This window comes from Anarrhichthys ocellatus, unplaced genomic scaffold (assembly GCF_004355925.1).
Source record: "Anarrhichthys ocellatus isolate YVR2014 unplaced genomic scaffold, GSC_Weel_1.0 scaffold19, whole genome shotgun sequence".
Lineage (NCBI taxonomy): Eukaryota > Metazoa > Chordata > Actinopteri > Perciformes > Anarhichadidae > Anarrhichthys > Anarrhichthys ocellatus.
Window position 1 is genome coordinate 654,548 of NW_022280049.1, and position 17,059 is coordinate 671,606.

Consider the following 17,059-nt stretch of genomic DNA (forward strand, 5'->3'; position numbering starts at 1 on the left):
TAAAATGAACTTTTTTGATTTTAGCAAATGGCTGCAATGAAACAAAGTGAAAAATTTAAAGGGGTCTGAATACTTTCCATACCCACTGTACATTACAGCAGATACCTTCATCCTGCTTGCACTGAATTTAATGCATAATTAACTTAAAGTATGTTGATATTAAACGTGTCTGAACTCAACTGAGAAATGAAGGGAAAACAGATCAAACTATTGAAAAATACAGTGGTGTTTTATTTGCAAATTAAAAAGCACCGACAATATTAGTTACAATGTAAAAATTGACAACAATTACAAATCTTTATCATACAGTCCAGGAGATTAGTACCATCATTGCTGTTATGCGTTATCACTTAATACTTTATATGCAGAGACTCAGTACCTGTGTACAATAGTTGGCAGTGAGAGGAACAAGAGGAAACAATCTCAGCGACACACCTCTACACGATGAAGTGATCCAAACTCCCCCTCAGCACGGCACTGACATTTCACACTATGGGAATGGGCTGATGGAGAGTGTAAACCCAAACACATTCAATAATTTAGGTCTACCGAGGGTTGCGTATTATGTACATTACAAAGTCGGGAAATGAAAGGACCAACATGTGCATTGATATCACATCAGAACATTGTACAAAACTATTGCAATAAGAGCAGCTTTTTGTTATCTATGCTTGACATCTAGTTGCAGTGGTAACACCTTAACCGACAACCAAACGTCCGTATGGTCTCAATGGGCATACTGTTGTTCTGCCTGGCAACTTTTAACGTGTTTCCCAGAGACAGCTTCCCTCCCCCCCGCCCCCAAACTTAAAATGATCTAATAAATGAAATGAAATAAAATATACAGTTCTGACAAAAAGAATCCAAAGCAGAAAACAGATTTGAAATGCCTAATCTTGTTCTGTACACTATCTGAATCTCTCTGACCACAATGTGTAGTTAAACATATAGTAGCTAGCTTATGATCTTCTTCACAGACTGTGGTAGGATCCATCTTTGTTAGTGTGCTTTCCAGTAACCTGTATGTTCAGAAGCGATGTTTTCTTGAGTACCTTAAATATTGTGCTTTCAACATATATCCTACTGCTCCTGCTCGAGCCAATTCAATGGTCTGAAGCGACTACACAGGAGGCCGAACAGTTTAACAAACCCGTCTTCTGTACATCTGGCCTATTGGAGATAACTGAGCTAAAATGGTTTAGTTTTGGTACATTCTACAATAATGCATTGCCGTCAGCAAAACAACACGTTAAAAACAAAAATCTGAGGAAAGTAAAGAAAACATAACTTTAAAAAAAATAAAATAAAAGGAACCCTCAAAAGTCCACGTGGTAATATTTCAATGAAGATTCTGTCCTGGCACTTGTAAATGCAATAACTACCAAGGCCTATGGAGTAAGGCTACAACATGCAGCCTGAGTCAAGACTCCAGATGTCTCATTCTCCTCTCATACAAACACTTATAAACACTTATGTCAAAAGGTATTTGCCACCATTGTCTCTCTGTCAATCAGGCTGTCATCCATTTAAGTCAATGTTAAGTTGCCTGTTTTCATGTGCTCCAAACACAACAACTCTTCCCTGTAGACACAGGTGACGTTGTGTTCATCTTTTCCACCGGTTTTTCCAGAGCTGAAACCGTGAAGACTGCTCAAGCTTCAGACTGGTTTTTTTTTTTTTGTTTTTTTCCTTCCTTTGATTTTCAAGATGAAGTCCATGCGAAGAAGAGATGTTTGATTAAGGAGAGCAGGGATGTGATTATCAAACACTGACTGAAGGTTTCTCCTATGCACCACTGAGCCTTTGCTTCTTCTGCAGGACACAGCGGAGGCCATCACTAGGACATCCGTGGTCCTGGTTTGTCCTGCAGGGGAGTAACAGCATCTGGAAGCTCAGGGAGAGAGCGGAGCGCTAACAGCTGCTCAAAGCAACTACTACGCTCTCGTCTTGCTCATCATCCACTGCTGTCCTGCTCATTTGGGAAGATCACAATTAAGTTTTGAGTTCTGGTTGGGCATCCCATCTTCAATTGTCGATATATATATATCAGTCCCTTTCAAAACTAGTTGGGATCTTCAACATTTCAGGCCACCCCAGCAGGGTGAAGTTCAGTGTGTGGAGCTGTGGTCTCCCCCCGTGGTGCTGCTACCTGGTGTGGACCAGCTCTTCTCTGAGCCAGCTGGGCAGCGGCTGACCCATCCTGTAGAGCAGCTTGGACAGCTCAATGTTGTGATCCCTATAGTACTCCCTGAGCAAGCCCTGCGACTGAAGGAGACAAGGAGATAAGATGAAATCACCTCTAAAACAAAGTGAAAGGTTAAATAGTAACAGCTGGTAAAGTGTATTTCTTAGAGCAAAAGTCTCATACCTCAGGGTTCATGTCGGGGTACCTGCGCCCTTTACTCTTCCCCAAACACTTGGTCTTCCCTCCCTCCAGCAGCTGACACCAGAACCCTTTCTTGGGGTCGAACCTGTACATAATACATGCATAAAAGAATAGTGAACTACAGAGTACTTCATTTAGAGTTCAAATCTACTGTTACCAATCAAAACCTCCCTATAGTTACGTCAAAAAACAACACCACAATATTAAGTCATTTTTGGGAATGTTACTAAACAGCACCAGTAGAAGGATGACAGGAAATGGGGATGATGCGGTCCATGGTCGGCATCTTTACCCAAAGTCTAAAAAATGCTCTATAGTAAGACCTGATTTCTGCCAGATGAATAAAATGAAGTCTTACTTATCTGCTTTATTTCATTTGCACTTAACTTAACTTGTTTGGAACCTTACACATGTGTTGAAAAGTGACAAATGACAACTAAATGTAATCTGTGTTTGAGTCTAAAGCTATAAATCAATCTGTGAATTAATTTGTAAGCATGGCAGTTGATGAAATTACTCTGCAAGTGATTTAAAGTGAAAGACGATACTCACGCTAGGATCTTGTGGTAGTTGATGACGTTGACCAGGGCCAGATACTTCTGGATTTTATCCATGATTGAAGCCGGCTCAGTCTTCAGCATCTGTCCATCCAAGACTAACAACTGAGTGAGACACACAAACCGCAACTAAACGTCAGAACAGGAGCAGGACTGTCGTGTATGTTAACGGCTGTGGAACATCATCATTACTGCAATCATTTTATCAATTCCAAAATGTTCCTTGTTGAAAAATACAAATGTTCTTTCTTGTACCACAATAGCTACCTGAAAACCTAAAGTCTGCATTACATTATCTGCTAATAGATGAGGCTACTACAGCTTATGTTGTAACAGGAATGACCACAGATACATTTTATAATTCTGGGGCAACAAAAGCTTGTTTTTCTTCCCTCATGGTACAGAAGATTTAACACACTGCCCGTAAGAACTGTGCAAAAAGAGTCAACAAGCCTCTTTTACCTCAAACCTTTCAGGAAACAAAATACCTGCTAGCCACCCATGAAGTTTGATTTACACAGAGGGGAACGTTTTCACATCCCGACTTAAGCCAACGTGGCTTGTAACTGCACGCTGCCCACCACTACGTGCATGAACACACCCACGGTACCTGGCTGGAGTGGTAGAAGTTGAGCCAGCGCTCCAGGTGGATGGCGTACCAGCCTGGCACCAGACAGCGATTCTGGAGGACCCGTAGTTTGACCGGAGCGTCGTGGCTTGCGGTGATGACGTCGTGGAAGGAGTACTTCAACGCCACCGGGTCATCGTGGGCTCTTTGGTGCTGTGGGCAGACAGAGAAGTGAGCAAAATAAATCGATTTATACTACGGTGGTTTTTGTTTAAAAGGTGCTCGTGTTGTTAGTTCAGGGTTGCCTGTGACAGACCTGGTACCAAGAGTAAGCTCTGTCCGCTGGGTTGATGAGGATGGTGACGATTTTGGCTTTGGGTAGGAGGGCTGCAGCCCTCTGAGCAGCCACCTCAGAGTCAAAGTAGTTGGCACTCTTCTCAAAGTAGTAGTCTGAACTTGTGTTGGAGGGCAGGGGGAAGTACTCCATATACCTAACGCACAGCAAACACAAACACACTAAGTATTACAAGCAGCCGTAGTTGATCCGGTCCAATTTAGAATAATTTCTCTATACGCTACGTGGGTGATCGGCCACGTACAACAGCTTGTCACCTCGTATAAAGAAAAAACCCCATCGAGCAGCACTTACGACGTTAACATTTGGGCTGCCCGCTCACATAAATATCAAGCCTGCCAAGTGAATTTTGTGTTGGACTCTTTTTGCTGTGCTGCATGAAGCTTCTCGTTGATGCAGGTTTCACATCAATTAAACCTACAGGAAACTCAAAACAGGGAAGGTTTAACTAAATAGGTGTTGTTTGTGCGGCTGGTCTTGCTCTCAGGAATTCCACTAATGAGTGTATTTGTTGTTGAGTGGGGTGTTGGCATCATTTGCATTTCGCTTCTTGATTTCATTTGCATTAAACAGAAACACCTCTACCACCTTGGGGTTGGAAATTTAATGAGAAAGTCAGAATTCAATCGAATGTTTTTTTCAACTGTTCTTTCATGTTTTTTAACTTGATGTCACCTGCATTCCTACAGATTAAATATTCAGAAGTTTCCTGTATATTTGAAGTTTTACTATCGCATCTGTACTTTGCCACCGAGTTTTACTCCCTCAAGCCACAACAAGTCTGTGCTCACAAACCTAACATCTAAATTGAACTCAACAAATGTAATGTCAAAAACAAGTAAACACCCAAAATCAAAGGAAATAATGCACTTCAAATCCTGAAGTTAATTAAATGTGTTTGGTAGCTGCACTGCTACGTCACAAAAGTCTGTGCGGTTTCTTACCAGTCGATGCCTCTGTGGTAGTTGTGCCCATTGAAGAACTGGATCTCTTCAAAGGTCTCCTTGCTCGGGTAGTTACTGGTCAGGTCAGGGTGCATGCCAAGAAACAGGTAGAGCGCTGTCGTCCCTGAGAGGAGAAAGAAAGAGCAAGTGACAAAGAGGAGAAGTAAAGAGGAAAAGGGTTTAAGGGAGTGTACATCCCATGATAAGATGAACACACAGTGTAAACAACAGCAGCATTCAAACCACTCTGAACATGACCCGACTTCTGCTTCCAACGGAACGATGAACTTCTATTTTAATCATTTCCAGATTCCTCCTGTAGGTGGTGTTGAAGCACCGTTTCTCACCTGTCTTCTGAGGCCCGATGACGAGCAGTTTGGGGAAGCGGTCACATGTTTTCTCTTTGGACCAGATGTCCTTGTGCCTTTTGTCCTCGCAAGGATCCTGTAGCCACAATAGAGATAAACAATCGTTTTGTTTTAAGTGTGGTTTCTACAAAAGTTCTAACAAATACCTCAATTCTACAATACAAGGGAAAGTAGGTTAATCTTTGTTCGCCGGGCACTACAGTTAACAAATGAGATGCATTTTAATAAAATATGCTACGATGAGTAACGACATTGCTCTCCATCCATCCATAAAACAATGTATTACTCATTAGCAAAGCCATTATTTCAAAGGATTGAAGCCATTACTGTTTAATGACATATTTTAGGGGATACAATGTGTTTTATACAGTACCGTCGTCTGCTATTTTGTGTCACTATTGCAGCATTCAACTGAAAGCTGTCAAAAAAAAGATGACTACTGGGTGCAAATTTAATATGCAATAAATATATAAATACATGATATCGCCATCACCTGCCAGAGTGGATCTCTCTCGGAGGGGAAAAGGCTGAAGTACTTCTGAGCCAGCTGAACAGGTGGCAGGGTCTGCATCTTCAGGTTGGTCCACGTCTGGAGGAACATCACCAGGCTTTTGAAGGTGTACAGGCCGAGGCGATCATTCCCATAGTTGGACAGATGGGTCATGAAGATACTGATCTGTGACGGGAAGGAACAAGCAGAGGAGGACTTATTAAATGTGGATGAAGGCAAACTCAATATGCTATAAATTGGGGGTGGGTGGTATGAATTGTTTCAACGGCACATTATCAGTAATGTGTGATATGTCAACTTAGCTAAAGCTGAAACAGTTAGTCGATTAATTGATTTGTCAAAATGTCAAACTTTTAATTGTTCTGGCTTCTAAAATGGGAGAATTGTATCCCATATATTGTATCCCATATCTGACAAATATCATATATTTATCATATCTATATATTATATTTGAATTTTTACAGTTGGTTCGAATTAACAAGTAATTGAAGGTGTCGTAATGAGATCAAGGCAATCGTATTTCATATTTTTTGCTGTTATGACAGCGTAAACTGAACGGATTTATCAAGAAAATACTAAGCAGATTAATAGATAATGACACAGATAAATTGTTACTTGCCCACCTAAATATGACTGATTTGTCTAATTGTCATCAGAATAAGGACAGCACACCTGCTAAACGTTAAGATAACAATGTTTGGTGCTCATATGGACATTGTATTCAGAGATCTGTGGATATCGTTTATCACTGATGATGAAATTGCTTTCCTGTTGCAATTCTCATATCAAACTATTGTTTTAAGAAAATCAAGAACCCCTCTTTTAACTGAGGCAGTGTCACTGACAGGCCACTAAAAACACAAGAGTAATTGCTTCCCTTTCACGCTCATACAAATGTACTTCAAGATAAAGCCGGGGCGAAATTGATGTAAGGGAAAGACCAAACAATAGTGAAATTATTTAAACAAAGGGTGCTTATTCAAAGTTTGAACATGGTTTAGTTTTAAAGAGTAATTGAGAAGAATAAAATTATCTGCAGACTATTCAGGGTGACTTTTGTGGCTTTCACAGTAGTGTAAAAAACAGAAAGCACGACGCAGACGTCACTGCATGACTCACTGCCGAGTCATTGTCCTGTCCCTCATTTAGATTTCAATTTGCACCGCCAGTTAAATGGGTTTCCAAGTGTGCAAGACAAAAGCGGTGGCTTGTGGATGTATACTTGGACTCACAGGGTTCAGCAAAACAGTGAGGAAGAGTTCTCCTCCATTGATGAGCTTGTCCAGTTCATTCGGACTGCCTGGGTAGTCTTTATAGAAGATGGTGTGTGTGAAAAGACCACATGTCTGCCTGGGCAGCACCTGTGAAATAAACACAAAGTCACCAAAAGGACAAAAAAAAAAAAGAAGTCACTCACACACACATTGATGAAGGAAATCGCAAAGAAATGCATCCACACAAATACACACAAACACCATCAGCCCTCCGCTGAGAGCGGCGCTGTCAGGACTCCAGGCGGTTACCCCACACATTGTTTGCTCTCAATAACATTCATATTATGCAGCTCATCTAGCCAAAGCAAACCCCTTATTCACTCCGAGTCTATATGGAAATTCATGGAAATGCGTTTACAGTTTGGAGTGTCAGGGGAACTGAATATCAATCATCAGTAAGCAGTGGAGACTGTCCATTCAGACTGCGGCGCTATCTGAAGGACGGTTGTAGAGCTCTGAGACCACACAGGCTGACTGAATGCCAACGCTACAAAGGAACTGGATCGAGGCTGCACCGTTTCCTATCAGCGCTGAAGGTCAACTGCAGAAAGACATAGATAAGATGTCTTCCTTTTTTTTTGAACCTCTTGAATGTTATCTATTCAACTTTAATTCTGCTCTCGTGAGTATATTATTCAGCACCGGCTGGCACTGTGAAGTTGCATGGGGTGCAGTTTTCTTTGGGGGGGTGGGTGACATTTTAGTGATTGGTTGTGTGCAGACATTTGCTATGCTATGTGGTGGTGCTGAGGCCTGCTGGGCAGCACTACTCGGACAGGTTCACTCGACTTTCCTACACTATTATCTCTTACTTAGTAGAAGAATGCAGCAGCCCAGCTAAGACTAATGAGATTGCCTCAGAGATATACCATACATGACAATAAGATTCTGCTCAGTATCTTTGTGGGACAGCACTTAAGGAAAGCACAGGCGGAATAGAAAGGAGGATGATGGAAAACTGCAGGATGGAGAGTAGCCGCTGGTCATGAGCGACGAATAAGTACAAAAGAACTGGAGGCGGTAGAGACGGCGAGATAATTAATGAATGAAGGATAGCATATGTTGATGGAGAAAGAGAACCCTGAAAGGGATTATTAGCTGAAAAAATAATGGACGTTGAGAAGAGAAGTGGAGGGAAAACAACGGGCCAGAGGTAACAAGATAATGAGGCCTCATGGATGCTCGATGTGGATGAGAAGTGGTCTTACGCTAATGCCGCTGTGGATGAAACCTCGGCGGAAGCGGGCAGGCTTCAGGTGTGGGTATTCCTCTGTGCTGGTCACCTTAATGCCCCACACCTTCTTCCAGGCGTCGTACAGCTGCATGTGGACAGGGTAGACGCCAGAGTGGTGGGGCGCCACCGCATAACCCATGTTGGTGGGGATCCCATGCTCCTAGAGGTTGAAGAGTGAGAGTTGGGAGGCAAGAAAAAGAGAGAATGAAAAAGGGCAACCCATCATGTTCCCAACATATGAAAGCTAGAATATAATCCTGAAGATTTTCATGAAATCAAACCCCACCCCCCACAAATCAATCAGCATATTTCCCGCAATAGCCATTTAATGCTTTAACATTCAGTGATTCTCTCTATATATAGTAGTTCGTATTGGTGGTGGTGGAGTCCACCACTCCCACGCTGGATTCAGCCTTCATTCACAGGAGGGATTCACAGGAAAACCATCATTTTCACACCGTTTACTGTTCGCTCTCTTTCGGTCGTTGCTGATGCTAATTCTGGCAAAACGAAGTGTGAACAAAATGCCAATCTCATTTTCATCCCCTCTCTGTCCATTTGTATTTTTACAAGGACGAAATGGAACAAGAAGGATCCGCCACAGTTAGACTGCACCTCTCCAACCTGAGCAAGCTAACCTACTGTTGTGTGCAGCACGAAATCCGATAGCAGTTGGAAATATTTTAATATTAACAACGTGACTTTGTTTGGCTGCACAGCGAACAGATACACCCGTTGCTCTTCCCAACAACGTAGTAGTGTTTACTGTAGTATTAAACTTGCTGTTACCTCTGTAACCACAGGTATCATCAACCAGGACTCAAATCCTACAGAATATAGCTTGTAAAAAGCATTACCAGCTTGCTATAGACCGCTATTTGAACAAGGAAGATGAGATATGCAAGTACAGCTCTGATCAGGCGCTCACCCAAAGCTGTGATCTGACCTTTGCCCCCCCCCCCCCGTGACTCACCATGGCAAATTTCTTGTTGAGCAACATCTGCTCGGCCAGCACGGACTGGTTGTGGAATAGATGGGGCTGCATGTGGCTCCACATGTGAGGGAACCACCAAAACTCCTTCACGTAGGAAAGCAGCAGGTCGTCTCCCAGGTCCTCCTCATCGGATCCTGGACGTGACAGAGAGAGTGTAAAGGAGGGAGGAGGTTAACAGAAAAACAAGGGGAGATGAGGAAATGGAGGAGGTAAAAAAAATGGACAATGAAAGAGGAGGCAGAGGTGAAATGGGATCAGGGAGGAAATGAAAGTCAGAGGGGCAGAGGGAGAAGTTCAAATATTAGCGAGCAGCATGTGGGAGATTAATAGCAGAAGAAATAAAGTCAGGACATGAAGGAGAAGAAGTGGAGCAGAGAAATTAAAACATTGTGAATCAAAACAGAGGTGTTATCTCTTTGGTTTAGTACGTGTTCTCATCTCTGCTCAAATGAACAGTAGCAAAGGCTCTCTTCACGGGCCGCGTCTTACCAGCGTGAAAGAATTTCCCTGAGAAACCCAGATTGAAGGTGAAGTTGGGCACATGGGTGCGCAGCTCCCTCTGTGTCTCCAGCAGGGCCTGAAACAGTGGGAGGAAAGCAAGAGTGAGTCAATACATGTTGTGCTCATACCGGTGCACGAGCGCATTAATGAGGAAGCGTGAACACCCGCGTGCCCACATGCATATTTCACTCCGCAATTTTCTCTCGGTACACATCCAACATCCAGTCCCGGTTGCCTCACTCCTCTCCTTCATTCCGTTTGATATTTCTCTCTCCTCTGATTCGGGTGTTTGTTTCATTTGATCTCCACGCTGGAGGAGACCCAGTACACACCCTCTCTCTCGCTCACTGATTTCTCTCGTCTTGTCAGGGTGTGATTTGTTCCTAAAAGCTTGCTGTTGCTCTGCCAGTGAGGCGGCTTGATGCTTCCTCCATATAGATATATATATATATATTTTTTTTTTTCTTACACCCTCGGCCTCCAGATGTGAGGGGGTCTGTTCTGCTCTGAGGGGAGGCAAACAAGGAGCTTTTCAACATTCTTTGTACGTCTCTGGGCCCCTGAAATATTCATTGCTGTGGAGCTTCTGTGACAGTGTGAGCATTGGGGCCTGTCAGCTTTGAGCGGCCTACTGGGACGAATGCATTTCAAAGGGAGAAGAGGAGCGGGAGACGGGTTTTTCTGTATGACTGGCACAGGGTACCACATGCTACGTGTGAGGCAATTTTTGATATTTTAGCAAAGAGCTGTTGAAAGAAAAATACATAAATGTGTTCAGTTTCTATTCTGATAAAAGTTTTTATTTCACTCTCAAACTCATGCACAAACTCACCTTTACATCAGGCACCTTCATGCGGGTGCCCTCTTTGCCCACAAAGATGTCGTCTATATCCACCAGGATGTAGCGCTCCAGGGACAGCGAGAGCCTCTTCCCCGTCAGAAAGGCCACGGCGTCCACAAACACCAGCTTGTGCAACCAGAAGACCAAGTTGTTGCCGAACAGGACCCTCTGGATGCCGTCGTGGAGCCCCAGGTCCTGCACCACCGACGGGAGCAGAGCGGCGTTCTGCCCCATTGACGCGACGCTCTCAGCCGACTGGGTCTTGGCCAGCAACACGGGCTCGTACGTGGAGTGGTTGGACTGGAACACGGTCCAGTCGTCCCCGGGGAGGGGACCTGGCAGGGGCTGCCCGGATCGAGTGATAAAGAGCAGGGGGGACTTGGGGTTGACGGTGCAGTCCTTCAGACCCAAGTTGGAGTGCAGAAAGAGAGGGAAGCCTTTCAGCTGGGCACTGAGCAGACTGTTTTCATTGGCCTGATCGACAGAGAGACGGAGACAAGTCACACAGATTAGATAAAGATAGAAACGTATTGGATATAATTCCCCAATTCCTCCAATCATGTGTGAAATGAAGAATGTCAGGCCTACTCAAACGTGAAGGCATGAGGCAGCGTCTACCTGCTATGCTCAATCTGCTGTGCTCCGAGATTGCAGTCAAAATGAATGACCTCCTGCTGTGTCCTCTAAGATTCAAAGTCTAAGGGGTTCAGTGATTATTCATTGAAATTTATCCTCTCTCATGTGTCATTCTCCAAATCTCTCACATCTCCACAAGTCCTACTTTCTCCTGCACTTTTACTGAAGTCTTAGAAACTTCACCACGATGCCTGTGTGGTGGTGGATGTAAGATAAAGGACCACCACACGCTGACATACGCTGTGTGGTGTTCACATCTATTAACTACAACCTGACAGACACCGATATTGGAAAAATCCAATAACAATATTGGATATCAGATATTCTTTCCTCCGGCCCCACAGACCCGATTGCTGTATGTGTAAATATTATAACTGCAAAATCAACCATTTATTTTGTTTATTTTTTTAATTTCTTCCGACCTTATTAAAACCCAATGTAGAAAAGTAAAGGTGACAAAATGTGTAAATGACCATAAATATTTGTTAATCCCAATTATCTTGTGTATTTGTAATGAATTTTCTTGTTATCTATCTCTCGTTTCTTAACACACGTTCCAATGCAGATTTGTAAAATGCTAAAATCGGGTATCCAGACACCAGTTGGGCTCTACTGCAGACAGGTCGGTTCAGATAGCCGAGCAGCAGCGCTGTGTGTCCATTCATTGGGATGCACACCCTTGCTCTGCTTCCTCCTCTCCCAATAGCTGGTAAATCCCACCAGGCTTTCATTTCTAACCTTCACCTCCACCCCTAATATCACGGCACCACCATCCATGCCTCCACATCTCTTATTCTTTCCATGGCTCAGATGATGATCAAAACCATAAGACCAGAAAACAGGCCTTTAGGCAAACAGGTTCAGCTAGGGATTACTGGGAGAGAGAGAGGAGAGAGAGGAGAGAGAGAAGGTAAAAGAGGTATAGAGGAAGAAAGAGGTTTAGAGCACTTTAGAGTAACTAAAACTAGAGAAGAAAAGAGAAACAAGAGACTGGGCAAGAAGAGTGAAGGAGACCAGGTTGCAGAATAAAGATGAACAAAAAATACATAGAGCATAGGATTACAAAGTGCAACAGGACTGAGTGATACTGAACCAGCCAGGTCTTTCCAACCCTGTGAATCCCATCTCCTTAGAGACGGAGGAGCCAGATGGACAGGGCAGAAGGTGTGAGTGAGAGGAAAGAGGGAGGGAGGGAGGAGAGGGAGTGTGGTGTTGTCCTAACCTTGAAGAAGCCAATGATGCCCACTCCATATTCCACACAGTATTTGTCCAGCAGCTCTCGGTTCCAGGCGTCCAAGTTAACATACTTGAGAATGTTCTCGTAAATCACCAGTGTGAAACGCCCTCTGTCTTTGTCCGTCAACGTGGGCATGTCCCCTTTACCGGGAGAGATCTCAGTCCGGTACTTGAACCGGCCAGACTCCAAGATGGCCACAATCTCCTGACCCAGTTGAGAATACTGGCTTTCCACAAACACCAGAACCACAGGATCTGTCCTGGCCCCTCCAGGATCCACCCCTGGGCCCCCTGAGACGCCCCGCAGCGGCAGCAGCCGGGACGGCGTGACCCTCGGGTCATCGGAGTCCGCGGATGCTCCCTCGGCCCCGGACACGCCCCCTCCCGATGGCTCCAGCTCCCGCTTGACGCCATAGAGGAAGTAGGCAGAGATGAAGACGCTGACAGTGCAGAAGAGGAAGAGGAGGAGGAGGGAGGTCTGCAGGGGGAGGAGACGGACCAGCCGACGGAGGCGTGTCACGCATCCCAGCATCGTCTCGCGCCACACCGCTCCGCCCCACCAGCCCAGCAACACGGGGGACAGTCTCTCTCGGCGTGGGTAGAAAACGGTGAGCAGGGATTATTCACAGCAGAGTCAGCCTTGCTATCGAGCTAAACACAAACGGCGTTAAAGCAGCAGCTGCGGCAGCTACTGGAGAAAGAAATGAGACAGTCTCACGTTGGCTCTCCCTCATATTGCAGCACTGCTTATGTCACCATGGCAGAGAAATAGGGGGCCCTTGGACTGCTGGTGCACACTTATGCCTCAGAGGGAGGGCTGGCAGGCAGGCCGAGTCACTAGTGGAGAAAGATGATGGAAGACTCCATCACCTGTCCATCATGAGAACCTGCCAACCATGTCCCGGTTAGATTTCGCCCCGCTCTCTTGATTGGAGAATGATCTCTTGAGAAAAGCAATGTCACGCAGGTCATCTCAGCAGCACCATTCCCTTAGGATCGAAACTCCTCACCTAGAAAAACAGCAGGACAGAAGAAAATGTCAAAATCTGAGAGAGCAGCAGCACCTATAGAACAGACGACATATTGCTTTCTTTTGTTGTGTGGGTTCAGCTGTGTGTGGGAGATGCGTGTATACTGCCGGTGCCAACACTCCAAAAGTTCACTCCAAAGTAGTCCTTGCAATCACCTACACAGAGTAAGAGCTGCCAATTTCCACACACACACACACACACACACACACACACACACACACACACACACACACACACCTAACCCCTGTGAGCGCAAACATAAACACACAGAAATAAATAAAAAATACACTTGCTCACGCAGCCTCCACACAATCAATAGGCAGAAAGTGAGTGACAACAAAGCCTCGAGGCGAGCCAATCCCGGGTTCAGTCCAGGAGGACTGTGCGACTGCATACAAGTGAAGCCATCACCCACGGGGGACACTCGCCTTCTATTTCCCTCAAATCCTCAACAGTATCCAGACCAAAATGGAGTGCAGAAGAAGGGAGAAAAGCAAGCTGACGGAAGGGAAGCGATCCAAGAGCAGAGGAGTGGATGACAGTGACAGTAACAGCAGGATCCATTACTCCGGGAGAAAAGCCCTTACCACACTCAATATACATCCCCATACCCTCTGCAGGCCTATTATAATACACCGGCCCTTTAGCCAATCCCCATCAAGCCGAGTGAGAAAAGTACACAATGCGGGATGAGAACGGTGCGAACTCGCCGCTTACAAATACATAACTTCTCCATTTAGAGGCTTGTTGGAGAAATGACACGGAGCATCATTACCTTTGCATGGAAATGCTCCGTCCATTAAGCTGGAGCGCTATCGAGGTGCACACGCAACCCTTTGTAAAACCCTAGATACCACATTAGAGTAGTCACAACCCTCTCAACCCAAAAGCATTAAACAGTGACCACCAAAACCCATCAAGACTCAGACACAAATCAGACATAAAATGGATTTGATAATGCCATCAAAGGGTTTATTAGTAACACTATAAAAACAAAGTTTAATTAAAGGAGAGTAACATTACAAATACAAGAGTAGCCATACTGTGCTCAGCCCAATGGATCCTATAAACTAGATGAATTAGATATAAATATATACATATAAATTAGACGATCCTTTGATTACTGAAGTTATCGTTCATGTAAACACAGTACTTCTTTGTGAAAAATACAGCCCATATTAGTGTCCCTTTAATGTTGTCAAGGTCAGCATTCTGGCGAGTAGCTCTGCCCCCTCCAGCCTCCCAGCTAAGCTTAACAGGATGCCTTAAATCTCCCCGCGAGTGCAGTGGAAGAAATCACAATTTTCTCTGAGTCGTGTCCAAGTTTCCTCTTTACGGGGAGTAAATGTAAAGAGAGGCCGTGAAAAAACAGTGGGCGTTCAGAGAATGCATCGCAGCCGAGCAGACAAAAAGCAACAGCCCTGGTCGCTTGAAGATCCTCACGATGCCTTGTTTGTTGGTTTCTGAGGGGGTTTGTGTCGTGGCATATCAAAGAATGATTAGTCACAGGAAGTGGCTGCTGCTGGAAACAGTGAAGCAGAAGAGGAGACAGGGGGAGACGACTTTAAACACAACACCGAGGCCTCACAGTTTTACTGTCTTTTGGAGAAAGTTTGGCAAAATAGAAAATAGAGAAATAAATTAAAACTTCAAATGATCAAATTTCCCAGGGTCAATAAAATGTCACGTTTCCAAACTACTTGTTTTGTTCAACCAATAGTCAAAAACCAAAAGATATCAAATATGTCAATTAAAGGTTCCCTGTGGATTGCTTGGTTTCTTACCAAAGCGCAGTTTGCATCTTTGACATATATATATATATATATATATATATATATATATATATATATATATATATTTTAACATTGCACAGCCGGCGTTTTTCTTCTCGGTCTTTGCTGGTGCATTGCTGCATTTCTTTGCCCACCACTACCGCACCCTGCACATCAGTGAACGGGTGTGAATCCATCCCAGCATGAATAAGTAAAGTCTCCCTTGTGCACATGTATGAGACGTGTTGTATATTGATATAGTAAAATAACATTATCAATAATGCAATAATGATTTCAAACACATATCACCAGGCTCCAGTCTTGAGGAAAAAGGCAATCTTAAGTTATTTTCCGTTAATGATTAACCCGAGTGAAGACGTGTTATCTGCGTCTGCAGGGAGACAATGAGCTCTGCCGCGACTTTATTGACACTGCTGAAAAGGGCTTGAGAGCAGATTAAATGGTGACACACCACAAACATAGTAGAGGCGCAGAAAACCTCACTTATTGCCCATTGATGTGATGACCGCCTCCCAGTGTCGACCTTCAGACCGAGAGGGCTACAACCGAAGGAAGGAAGGAAGGGAGAGAGAGAATGTGACAGCCTGAGAGGGGGAGTAAGAGAGCCGCCGACACAAATAGATGGAAAGCTCAAGGCCTCGAGTGTGAAACTACAGCTTTGAGATCGGGCCAGCTAAATAGAGCACAATACATTAGACTATAATGGAGACGAGCATATAGCACTGACATAAGAGAATAATGGCTAATGGATCTCAAACGTCTGCACCATCTTACTTAATGAGTCTTCTACTCTCTGTGCCATGCGTACCTCCGAAGAAGCCGAGATACGACCGCAAACATCTCCCTCCGCGGTAATTGATGCAAAAATGTAGAGGAAGAAACGAGAACATGAATATTTCATGTTCGGCGGATGAGAGGTGTAGCCAGCAGACACATACGCAAGGTACAGAGCAGCCAAAAGGTGCGTAGAGACCCGAGTCTGCCAAAGAGAGTCAGCGTTTTAACTCATGCATAAAAGGGAGCGGCAGATGGAGACTAATGCGTATCTGATAGCCAATCTTTTCATTCCCAAAGATGGAAAGAGCTCAGACTGAATATGAGCTCAGTATCCGCACATGTGGACTAAATGGAGGTGGCAGATGGACCAATAAGAGGAAATAAAAATAAAAAAAAAGCAGTAACATGAGTGGAAAGGGAGAAACGAGCAAAGGGGAAAGACAAGATGATCAACTACCAAACCTCGAGAAAAAAAACCGATTGGCGGGAGAAATGAGCGAGAAATTGCCCCCCGAGGCGACCATCAATCTCAAGGCTTTGAAAACATCAATTAAAATAGTCCCCTCGTTATTTTATAGCAGCTGAAAGATGGTGACAGAGTGAAGTGGAGGCATAAACAATGGCAGGTGACGGTCGAGAGGACAGACTAATGCTTTTCCTCGGGGTGGGTGGTCACTAAAACCTGCTCCCTCTACTTCATGGGAAGCAGGCCAGCACCATGCTGCTAGATTAATGAGAGACGATGAGCAACAGGGGGACGGAGCCTGGTCCTCAGCTGTAACAACTCTCTGGATAAACAACGCTAACGTTGGCCATATGTAGCCTCACACGTCCTGTTCACCCCCCCCCGACACTGCTGTTGCACTTCTTTTAAAGTGTAAAGTGTGAATACGACCAAGTGTCCCAGGGCTTGTGAGGAGAGTCAGTACATTAACACCGTGGAGCAGAGTCAGACTAGCCGTGGGTGATCCCTTCGACAAATAAACTTTTAAAAGGGAGAGCTGGACCCTTCGAGCCCCTCAGGACCCAACAGTTCCCCCCCCCCCCCCCCCC

At 44.6% G+C, this 17,059-nt stretch overlaps 1 protein-coding gene across 2 annotated transcripts in view; it reads right to left on the reverse strand.

Annotated features, from left to right (window-relative positions):
• Nucleotides 1-208: 208 nt before the first annotated feature.
• The window catches only part of LOC116389234 (bifunctional heparan sulfate N-deacetylase/N-sulfotransferase 1), a 39,014-nt gene continuing 22,163 nt past the window's right edge, over nt 209-17,059 (reverse strand). For both annotated transcript variants that reach the window (XM_031857766.1, XM_031857767.1), the window contains exons 2-15: nt 12,392-13,415; nt 10,525-11,007; nt 9,681-9,768; nt 9,171-9,325; nt 8,172-8,357; nt 6,922-7,050; nt 5,672-5,854; nt 5,158-5,254; nt 4,811-4,934; nt 3,828-4,002; nt 3,554-3,724; nt 2,939-3,048; nt 2,369-2,471; nt 209-2,265 (exon numbers count right to left, since the gene is read on the reverse strand). In XM_031857766.1, coding sequence (XP_031713626.1) covers nt 2,146-2,265; nt 2,369-2,471; nt 2,939-3,048; nt 3,554-3,724; nt 3,828-4,002; nt 4,811-4,934; nt 5,158-5,254; nt 5,672-5,854; nt 6,922-7,050; nt 8,172-8,357; nt 9,171-9,325; nt 9,681-9,768; nt 10,525-11,007; nt 12,392-12,937 — 2,670 coding nt within the window. In that variant the 5' untranslated portion in view covers nt 12,938-13,415 and the 3' untranslated portion in view covers nt 209-2,145. The remainder of the gene's footprint in view (nt 2,266-2,368; nt 2,472-2,938; nt 3,049-3,553; nt 3,725-3,827; nt 4,003-4,810; nt 4,935-5,157; nt 5,255-5,671; nt 5,855-6,921; nt 7,051-8,171; nt 8,358-9,170; nt 9,326-9,680; nt 9,769-10,524; nt 11,008-12,391; nt 13,416-17,059) is intronic.